Source organism: Centropristis striata, chromosome 16, assembly GCF_030273125.1.
Source record: "Centropristis striata isolate RG_2023a ecotype Rhode Island chromosome 16, C.striata_1.0, whole genome shotgun sequence".
Classification (NCBI taxonomy): Eukaryota; Metazoa; Chordata; class Actinopteri; order Perciformes; family Serranidae; genus Centropristis; species Centropristis striata.
Window position 1 is genome coordinate 3,412,189 of NC_081532.1, and position 11,418 is coordinate 3,423,606.

Below are 11,418 nucleotides of genomic sequence, written 5' to 3' on the forward strand. Positions count from 1 at the left end.
TATTTTTTACCTCTTTTGGCCTTTTTTTTTTTTGTCTTTTTTGGTCATTTTGTGACCGAAAAAAGACATAAAATGACACACAAAAAAGACACAAAATGACAAAAAAAAGAAGTAAAAATTATCAAAAAAAAGCAACAAAAGATGTAAAATCAGAAAAAAAGAAACAAAAGACGTTAAATCACAAAAAATACATAAAAAGACAAAAAACTTTCCCCAAAAAAGACAGAAAAAGACACAAAAAAGACATAAAAATGAGCTAAGGACACAAAATGACCAAAAAAAGAAGTAAAAATTACAAAAAAAGCAACAAAAGACCTAAAATCACAAAAAAGACATAAAAAGACAAAAAAAACTACCAAAAAAGACACAAAAAAATGTAAAAATTACCAAAAAAAAGACACAAAATGACCTAAATAAGACAGAAACAAAACAAAAAGATGTAAATTAAATGAAGATTATTAAATCTAGAAATAAGCATGTTGAACACTTAAAATAAGAAATTAACTCTTAAAACAAGATAAATTAAAGCTGCCAGCAGTGATGAACTGGCCCGAGCAGAGTGACCTGATGATTATTTGGTTCTTACCAAGATAAAAAAAACTTTAGATTTAGAAGTGTTAGATGTTAGATAATTGATCTTGTTTTATAAATATATATTTTTTTAAGAGTTAGTTTCTTATTTTAAGCTTTCAACATGCTTATTTCTAGATTTAATAATCTTAATTTAAGAAATCTTGTCAAGGTAAATTATCTGTCCATGCAGCAAGATCATTTCCCTCAGATTTACTGTTTTATCTGGTTTTAGACACACCTTTTTTGCAGTGTATATATTATATTGGTTGACCACTAATCTTTATAGATCAGAATATGTAAAAAAATAAATATATATATTTTTTTAAATAGATTCTTTGGTCTAAAAACCAAACACCATCATCTAAGAGAAGTACATTTATGTAATCCTAATCTTTCAACCCAGAAAAAAAGAATTTTATTTGATTTATCAATTAATTGAGGAGTAACCATCATGTCTAATCATTTTTATCCTTTTCATTTCAACAAACAAACAAACAAACAAAGCATTCAACAACAATGGAACAATAGCGCCTTATCTTTAAAGATACATGTTGATCTTTATGGAAATATCACAGCTTGTGTGTGTGTGTTTGTGTGTGTGTGTGTGTGTGTGTGTGTTCTTGTACTTCCTACATAGTGAGGACCAGAACACGTTTTTCACCAACAGAGTGAGGACATTTTTGCAAAGTGAGGACATTTTTGACATTCTTTAAAGGCTTTTTTGAGATTTAAGACTTTGTTTTAAGGGTTAAAGGTTACATGATAATGATAATTAACTGAAACTGTATTGTGTGGTTACAAAACTAACACAAATTACAGTGAAAATGTACTTCGTTTTCATCTTTGTCAACCTTTTTTATACATAATGAAGATGGATAATAAAAGGAAATAACGGCAAAATTTACTGTGACATCTTTTAATCTCCCACCCAACAAATACCCCATTACACAATTAATAAAAATACTAAACTAAAACTAAAGCATTTCAAAAAAAGAAATACTAAACTAAAACTGGCAAACTCACTCTATAAACTCATTAAAACTAACTGAATTTGAAAACGAAAATTCACAACAAAATTAAAACTAAAACTAATGAAAAATCCAAAACTATTATAACCTTGCAAGGGAATTCACTGTTCCAACGAGGGTCCTCACAAAGATAGAAGTACAAGAATGTGTGTGTGTGTGTGTGTGTGTGTGTGTGTGGGCAGAGTGAGAGAACTAATGGTCATTTATAACACCAAAATAAGCGTCTGACATTCAGAGTTTGTTTGTGTACCTGGCATGCGATGAAGAAGAAGAAATATTCATGGATACATAATATGTGTGTGGCAACAGGAGCTCTTATTGTGATAATCCCGTGAACTCTGGATGGAAAGGTCACTTCTCTCTGCCGCAGTCGGTGCACAAGATGTTGTCTCTCTGCGTGAGGAAGCCTCGTCCCACCAGAGACACGGAGCACTGGAGGCAGGTGAAACACTCGCTGTGCCACTGACGCTCCTCAAAGGAGATGTACTTGGCCCCGGCCAGACCTGCACACAGTAACACAAGATCCAGGTTTTTATATCAGCACCTATCTATGAAGCAATGAGCGTCTGTGTGTGTGTGTGTGTGTGTCTGTCTGTGTGTGTCTGTCTGTCTGTCTGTCTGTCTGTCTGTGTGTGTGTGTGTGTGTGTGTGTGTGTGAGTGTGTGAGTGTGTGCGCGTGTGTGTGAGTGTGTGCGCGCGTGTGTGTGTGTGTGTCTGTGTGTGTGTGTGTCTGTGTGTGTGTGTGTGTGTGCCTGTGTGTGTCTGTGCGTGTGTGTGTATGTGTCTTTGTGTGTGTGTGTGTGTTTATGTCTTTTTTGTTCATTTTGTGTCTTTTTTTAGTCATTTTGTGCCTTTTTAAAGTCATTTTGTGTCTCTTTTTGGTCAATTTGTGTCTTTTTTTAGTCAGTTTGTGTTTTTTTAGTCATTTTGTATCTTTTTTTTTGTCAATTTGTGTCTTTTTTTTGGTCATTTTGTGTCTTTTTTGGGTCATTTTGTGTCTTTTTTGGTCATTTTGTGTCTTTTTTGGACAATATGTGTCTTTTTTTAGTCAGCTTGTGTCTTTTTTGGTCATTTTGTGTCTTTTTTGGGTCATTTTGTGTCTCTTTTTGGTCAATTTGTGTCTTTTTTTTAGTCAGTTTGTGTCTTTTTTAGTCATTTTGTGTCTTTTTCGGGTCATTTTGTGTCTTTTTTGGTCATTTTGTGTCTTTTTTAGTCCTTTTGTCCAACATAAAATGTGATTTTGAATCTTTTTTTTAAAACTTTCAAAACACTATCATGCTCAATAAAGAATATTAAATGTTGCAAATGTGAACAAAGGTGTCAAATCTAACATATAAGAGGGTTCCATCCAGTTCTATCATTTGATACTAAATCTATTTGAGCTTGTCTCCAGTTTTACTTGGTATATCATCATCAAACTGAAACTGGCCTCATGGAGTTTACAGCCAGAACTTTAGAGGTAAATTTACAGTAGGGCTCCACGCTGCTTTGTTTTCTAGTCTGGATGTCACCTGGGCATTAGGCGGCCCGCGGGCCACATCCGGCCCGTTGACTGCCCTCATCCGGCCCGCGTGAGGTTACCAAGAAATTAGAAATCAATACAACCGCAGTGCTTTTATTTTGAAGGCGGTTTACGTACCCACCTGCAAAGACTCGACTCTTTAACTGATAGTTTACAAGATTTATTTAAAATCGCTCCATGAACATAAAAATAAGACATTCTTTGGTCACCTTGTGAATCCACCATAAGAGCTAACAAACATTAGCATTAGCACTTGAGCTAACAAGCACTTTTACTATAGTTAAGACAACAAATATAGCCAAAGAAGTCTTTTGGTACTTTATATCAACTTTATATGAATTACGACGCACTCGTTATTATTTACCGTTCTTTTTCATTTAACCGTTCCACCTGTTATTTCCTGTCACTACCTTTCAAAATAAAAGCACCCGTTTCACACTGGACGGCACCTTTTCAAAATAAAACCATCACAACATTGTAAAACAACTAGAAAATTTACAAACATGAAAAAACAAGCTATATAATATAAATACACAAATAGGAACCTTGCTAAAGGTAATTTACAGTTATAAATGTTAAAGTGATATAGTGATTGGAGTATTTACTACTTTTTACTGCTATATTTGATTTACTCCATATTAACAGTCTTATCAGAACATGTATTCTTATCAGTAGCAGCTCAAAACCAGATAATTTACTGTATTTTATTAAGCGATTAAATTAATATTAACGGCACCTTTTCAAAATAAAAGCATCACAACATTGTAAAACACCTAGAAAATTTACAAACATGAAAAAACAAGCTATATAATATAAATACACCAGCTAAAGGTCATTTACAGTTATAAATGGAAAAGTGATATAGTGATTGGAGTATTTACTACTTTTTACTGCTTTATTTGATTTACTCCACATTAACAGTCTTATCAGAACATGTATTCTTATCAGTAGCAGCTCAAAACCAGATAATTTACTGTATTTTATTAAGCGATTAAATTAATATTAACGGCACCTTTTCAAAATAAAAGCATCGCAACATTGTAAAACACCTAGAAAATTTACACACATGAAAAAACAACCTATATAATATAAATACACCAATAGGAACTTTTCTTAAGGTCATTCACAGTTATACATGTTAAAGTGATATAGTGATTGGAGTATTTACTACTTTTTACTGCTATATTTGATTTACTCCACACTAACAGTCTTATCACAACATGTATTCTTATCAGTAGCAGCTCAAAACCAGATAATTTACTGTATTTTATGAAGCGATAAAATTAATATTAACGGCACCTTTTCAAAATAAAACCATCACAACATTGTAAAACGCCTAGAAAATTTACAAACATGAAAAACACGCTATATAATATAAATACACCAATAGGAACATTGCCAAAGGTCATTTACAGTTATAAATGTTAAAGTGACATAGTGATTGGTGTATTTACTACTTTTTACTGCTATATTTGATTTACTCCACATTAATAGTCTTATCAGAACATGTATTCTTATCAGTAGCAGCTCTAAACCAGATAATTTACTGTATTTTATAAAGCAATTAAACTAATATTAAGCAGAATTTAGTTCAGAGTTTTGGTCCGGCCCCGCAACCTTTGTGGTATTGGTGATGTGACCTCTTGGGAACATTAATTGCCCACCCCTGCTCCAGAGGGTTAATGCAACATCTGCACCTTGTTAATCCAACAGGTCCTACGCAAATGCAAATAAAGACGTTGAATATGAACGGGAGAAGGGAGTGAATGAAAAGATGAGTGACTCACTGGTGATGGGCTTGGTGCAGCCCACACACTTCTTAGCATACAGGTTGCTGAAGCACTCGAGGCAGTAGGGGAAGTTGTCCCTGGAGGTGAAGCGCTGGCCCGACAGCTGCTTCCTGCAGCTGATGCATAAGAAACACTCGCGGTGCCACGGCTTCTCCTGGTAGGTCACCCCACCTGTAGTGATGGCCTGAGAGGGAGTAATGATAATGTTCATAACTTTATTTATATGTCACCTTTTAAAACACAGCAGTTTACAAAGTGCTTGGACAGAGAGCAGTTAACCCTCCTGTACTCATCTTCAACATACCATTAACTCTATGGAGTCTTATAGGGCGATTATGTCCATTTTTTAATTCCTTTTCATGTATTTTCGTGTTTTTGTAAGTCATTTTGTGTCTTTTTTGGTCATTTGTGTCTTTTTTGTGTCCTTTTTGTGTCTTTTTGGTCATTTTGTGTCTGTTGTTGTGTCTTTTTTTAGTTATTTTGTGTCTTTTTTTAGTCATTTTGTGTCTTTTTTTGGTCATTTGTGTCTTTTTTGTGTCTTTTTGTCTTTTTTTGGTCATTTTTGTCTTTTTTTGTCATTTTGTGTCTGTTGTTGTGTCTTTTTTAGTCATTTTGTGTCTTTTTTAGTCATTTGGTGTCTTCTGTGGGGTTTTTTTTGGTTATTCTGTCTTCTCATTTTGTGCCTTTTTTGGTCATTTGTGTCTTTTTGGTCATTTTGTGTCTGTTGTTGTGTCTTTTTTAGTTATTTTGTGTATTTTTTTGGTCATTTTGTGTCTGCTGTGGGTTTTTTTTTCATTATTCTGTCTTCTTATTTTGTGTCTTTTAGTTATTTTGTGTCTTTTTTTGATCATTTTGTGTCTTCTGTGGGGTTTTTGGTTATTCTGTCTTCTCATTTTGTGTCTTTTTTGGTCATTTGTGTCTTTTTTTGATCATTTTGTGTCTTTTTTTTGGTTATTTTGTGTCTGCTGTTGTGTGTTTTTTTTGTTTTGTTATTTTGTGTCTTTTTTTGGTCATTTTGTGTCTTCTGTGGGGTTTTTGGTTATTCTGTCTTCTCATTTTGTGTCTTTTTTGGTCATTTGTGTCTTTTTTTGATCATTTTGTGTCTTTTTTTGGGTTATTTTGTGTCTTCTGTGGGGTTTTTTTGGTTATTCTGTCTTCTCATTTTGTCTCTTTTTTTGGGTCTGCTTTATTTTCACGCCTGGATGTGATGAAGAAGCCATGCTTTGGTGCTTTTGGAGACTCCAGAGGGTTAATGCACTGGATAATGTGTCCTAGAAGGAGCATATAAATCAAAAATAAAAATCAAACCTAACACCAAGCTAACAACAACCCAGAGAAGAAGAGAAACTCAATGACACTCCTCTTCATCCTCTTATTCTGCATCCTCTGTGAGCATGAGTAATATTAAAACTCCAGAGTCAGGAGGGATTTACTGCGGCAGTCAATACAGAAACACTCAGCTGACACACCGTACCTTCTTACAAGCGCAGCACTGGTAGGCAAACTGCTTCTCGAAGCAGGGCACACAGAAGTAGCCGGTGTCTTTTGGGATGAAGGACTTGGTTCCTATTGGCTGCTGGCAGCGGTGGCACAGGAAGCAGGTCTCATGCCAGCTGTTCCCCTTGTATTCCATTTTGCGGGATCCTGGCACGAGGGACGAGAGCAGCTTAGTCAGCATATGGTACCTCTATGACAGAAACACACTGCATCCCAAAATAGTCTGCTCTATCTATCTGCCAGGAGGAGATGCTGCAATCTTAATCATCTAATAAGAGGAAGACGTCGCATCTCTGTCTGCTGTCTGACATGTTGAAGCTTGAATTTTTTTCACACGACCCTCTTCAGCAGGTGAAGTGGTCTATTTGTTATGAAGTTGCAGATTTTTCTGAATACTTTAAAGAGTTCTTCAACCACAAACAAAGTTGAGAGGTGTTTAAAAGTTAAGACTGAATATTAATCTTGGAGAGAATAGTTCACAAAACATTATAATACATATATATGTATATATATATATATATATATATATATATATACATATATATATATATATATTATAATGGAAAGCTCCAGAACAAGGTTATAATAGTTTTGGATTTTTCATTAGTTTTAGTTTTAATTTCGTTGTGATTTTTTGTTTTCAAATTCAGTTCGTTTTAATTCGTTTTTAGAGTCAGTTTGCTAGTTTTAATTATTTTTTATTTTCTGGAAAATGCTTAGTTTTAGTTTAGTTTTTATTAGTGTTAGTTTTAGTTTTAGTTTTTTTGTAATGGGGTATTTGTTGGGTGCCAGATTAAAAAAAAGTCACAATAAATGTTTCCTTTATTTCCTTTGTCTGATCCATCTCAGCCCCAATAAGTTTATTAAGTCATAAAACCAGATAGATGAAATAGATTTCATATCAACCAAAAAGGTTTACGTATGAAAAAAGTTGACAAAGACGAAAAACTAAGAACATTTTCTCTATAATTTTAGTTAGTTCTAGTTAGTTTTGTAACCACAAAATACAGTTTCAGTTAGTTATCGTTTTTTTTTAAAACTCTCGTTTTTATTTTTATTTCAGTTAACGAAAATGTTTTCTCAATTCTAGTTTTCGTTATTTCGTTAGTTTTTGTTAACTATAATAACCTTGCTCCAGAACAGCTACTCAATGGATCTTGTGGTTATAAGTTGTTTTGTGAACTATTCTCTCCAAGATGAATATTCAGCCTCAACTTTTAAACAACTCTCAACTTTGTTTGTGGTTGAAGAAATCTTTAAAGTACTTAGAAAAATCTGGAACTCCATAACAAAAAGGCCACTTCACCTGCTGAAGAAGAAGATATTTATATTCCTCAGCAAGTGTTTTCATCATCATGTACTTATAGATGTTCAAAGTGAAAGTTTATTCACCTTCAAACCAATATGGACCAAAAATGATCAGAAAAGTGATCAGATTTTTTAAAATTCTAAACTCTGCACTGCAAAAACCAACTGACAAAAAATAAGAAATAAATAACTAGAATTAAGTAAATACATGCTCAAAACAAGTAAAATGATCTGCCAGTGCAGTAAGTGAATGTTTCTTTGTAAGAATTCTTTATACATACAATAACATTCAAACTACATGAAACAAAAACTAGTTATTTATTTCTTATTTTTGTCAGTTGGTTTTTGTCTAACTAGAGTTTTAACCAACCAATCAGCTCACAGTCTAGTCCGGACATCCAGAACCATTACGACATGTGGTCGTAACACTTTGGTTTTCATACAAATTTTAAAATAAATAATAATATATATAAAATATGAAATGCATTGAGTTAATTAGTGAGCTTTAGAGGTGTTGATGGGCAGATTTTGTTCCATTTGGACAGAGCCGAGTTAGCCGTTTCCTCCTGTTTCTAATCTTTGTGCTAAGCTAAGCTAAGCTCAGCTAACTGTTTTTGGCTGTTGCTTCATATTTACTGCACAAACATGAGAGTTGTATCAATATTCTCATTTTACTTTTAGCAACAACAAAAAAGGCTCAAAGTTATAATCTAAAAATATAAAATTTTCCAAAATATAGAAGAATTATTATTTATTTTTTTAATTAGGACGAATGCCAGAAGTGAAGAAATAAATTAACTTTGTGGAGAAAACATAACCACAGTTGTCAGGGTCGGAAATAGGTTACATTTATTGTTATTAATGTAAACGTGACAATGTATTGTAAAATATATTTTAGGTGATTTTCTAGCCATGTAATGCAAATTATTAGTTTCTTACCAAGATAAAAAAAAACTTAGATTTAGAAGTGTTAGATAATGTATCTTGTTTTATGAGTTAATTTCTTATTTTAAGTGTTCAACATGCTTATTTCTAGATTTAATAATCTAGAAATATCTAATTTAATAAATCTTTTCAAGGTAAATTATCTGTCCATGCAGCAAGATCATTTCCCTCAGATTTACTGTTATTATCTTGTTATTAAACACCCTTTTTTTGCAGAGCATGCATCATCATCACCATCATCATCATTTCCGTACCTGGCATGACAGTTTTCTTGCAGGTGGAACACTTGGAGGAATAATCGTTGGCGTAGCATTCATTGCAGAGCAACAAATCCTCCTTGGCAGCGAAGGCCTTTTCCACCAGAGAGCGGCTGCACTTTGCACAATTGAAACACTGCTCGTGCCAGTGGCGGTCCTTGTAGGACAAGTCCTGTTGACATTTAACTCATTATTTATTGCACATGTGGATACTCTGCAAGATAGGACATTCATTCAGATCGTGCATGTGAGAATAACTCTTGCAGGAGTAATTAGTTGATGTTTTTTAAGGTCAAAATGTCTCACCATGTATATAATCATTTTATTTTAGATATTACTGACATGAAAACAATGACCCTTGCAGTACACTGCAAAAAATGTGTGTCTAAAAACAAGATAAAAACACTAAATATGAGGTAAATTATCTGTCCATGCAGCAAGATATTTTCCCTCAGATTTAGTGTTTTTATCTTGTTTTTAGACACACCTTTTTTGCAGTGCACTCTTACTCTTACCCACTCTTAAGATTTCTTAAATTAAGATTGTTAAATCTAGAAATAAGCATGTTGAACGCTTAAAATAAGAAATTAACTGCTCGGGCCAGTTCATCACTGCTTGCAGCTTTAATTTATGTTGTTTTAAGAGTTAATTTCTTATTTTAACTCTATGGAGTCTTGGACTATTCTGTCCATTTTTGAATTATTTTGTGTCTTTTTTTGTCATTTTGTGTCTGGTGTTGTGTCTTTTTTTGTCATTTTGTCTCTTTTTTGTGTCTTTTTTCTAGTCATTTTGTCTCTTTTTTGTCATTTTGTGTCTTTTTTTAGTCATTTTGTGTCTTTTTTGTGTCTTTTTTTGTCATTTTATGTCCTTTTTCTAGTCATTTTGAGTCTTTTTTTGTCATTTTGTGTCTTTTTGTGTCTCTTTTGTGTCTTCTTTGGTCATTTTGTGTCTTTTTTTAGTTATATTGTGTCTTTTTTGTCATTTTTGGTCATTTTGTGTCCTTTTTCTAGTCTTTTTTTAGTCAGTTTGTGTCTTCTTTTTTTTTGTAATTTTGAGTCTTTTTTAGTCAGTTTGTGTCTTTTTTGGTCATTTTGTGTCCTTTTTCTAGTCATTTTGTGTCATTTTGTGTCTTTTTTTAGTCATTTTTGTGTCTTTTGTAGTCATATATATAAAACTGATATTTAATTAGTATTAATTTGTTAAAAAATGTGTCTTTTTTGGTCATTTTTGTGTTGTTTTTTTACGTCATGAAGAAGTCGTTTTCCGGCGATTTCGTGGACTCCAGATGGTTAAGCGTTCAACATGCTTATTTCTAGATTTAATCATCTTAATATAATAAATCTTGTCAAGTGAAATTATCTGTCCATGCAGCAGATTTAGTGTTTTTATCTGTTTTTAGTCACACCTTTTTTTTGCAGTGTGCTGTGTCCTTACCTTGGAGTTGCAGCCAATTGGTGAAGAGCAGCCCTCACAACAGTTAGCAAACAGGTTCTCATAGCACTTAGTGCAGTACTGCGTGTCCTCTTTCATTATGTACTTCTTCCCCAGCAGGGAGTCTTTGCAGTAATGGCAGTCGAAGCGCTCGCTGGTGGACATTGTTAGATGGTTTTCTTAGCTGCGGGTCAGAGAGAGCAGGAGGAGGAAAATTGGACAACAAAGAAGAACAAGAAAAATGGAAAATGCCCGGTAATAGTCCAAGAAATCTCTTCTCCCTCTCATCACGCAAGTAAAGATGAAAGCTATTTCTCCCCCTTCTTTTAAAAAGAATCTGAAAAAAAAAGCTGTGTTGTATTAGAGAGGTCTGTACCTTAGTTGGGGCTGCAGAGAGCGAGTCCAGGCTCAGGGAGGAAAAGGGGTGAGGCAGGATTAGGGGGTATCCACCGGGGGGGATCTTCTATAAATACTGGCCCTCTTATTAGCAGTAATCTCTGGAGAGAATGGACATGCTCCACGGCATCGCTCTCAACCTTTTAAGGGAGCTGATGGTGCACAGATCACAAAAGCCTTTGAACTGATTTCATCATTGTTGCTCCGTCCAGGATTGTGTAAAGGCAACTAGAAACGCAGTGTTAGAACAAGAAGACGGGTTATTGGTGGAAAACATGAAAACCCACTAAGAACTGATGTCCAAACGGTAAAATACTTTAATAACCATACAACAACAGAAGTTGTTAGGGATTTGCTGCAGTGTGCTCTACAATACAACACACAAGACAAACACCACACAGAATAGGAAGCCACAGACATAAGACATAAGACATAAGACATAGTACATATATGATTCACTCATTCATTCATGGATCGTCCCCACAGAGGCAAGAGTCTAAAGTGGCAAGTGACTTTAGAGTCTATTTAGAGTCTATAGTGTCCATTCTTGAATCATTTTCATGTCTTTGTAAGTCATTGTGTGTCTTTTTTGGTCATTTTGTGTCTGTTATTGTGTCTTTTTTTAGTTATTTTGTGTCTTTTTTGGTCATTTTGTGTCTTTAGTTGGTTAT

At 33.9% G+C, this 11,418-nt stretch overlaps 1 protein-coding gene across 2 annotated transcripts; it reads right to left on the minus strand.

The window, feature by feature from the left end:
- Positions 1 to 1,768: 1,768 nt before the first annotated feature.
- On the minus strand, positions 1,769 to 11,126 carry fhl5 (four and a half LIM domains 5). Of its 2 annotated transcripts, none has more exons than XM_059353402.1 (6): positions 10,728 to 11,126; positions 10,355 to 10,535; positions 8,918 to 9,092; positions 6,388 to 6,557; positions 4,911 to 5,097; positions 1,769 to 2,104 (listed from the first exon to the last, which is right to left on the minus strand). In XM_059353402.1, exons 2-6 carry the CDS (start codon positions 10,514 to 10,516, stop codon positions 1,953 to 1,955), a joined length of 846 nt encoding a protein of 281 aa, XP_059209385.1. In that variant the 5' UTR covers positions 10,517 to 10,535; positions 10,728 to 11,126; the 3' UTR covers positions 1,769 to 1,952. The 2 variants fall into 2 exon arrangements, with proteins under 2 accessions (XP_059209385.1, XP_059209386.1); XM_059353403.1 differs by lacking the exon at positions 10,728 to 11,126 and adding an exon at positions 6,750 to 6,752 and having other exon boundaries at positions 10,355 to 10,690.
- Between the last annotated feature and the right edge of the window lie 292 nt (positions 11,127 to 11,418).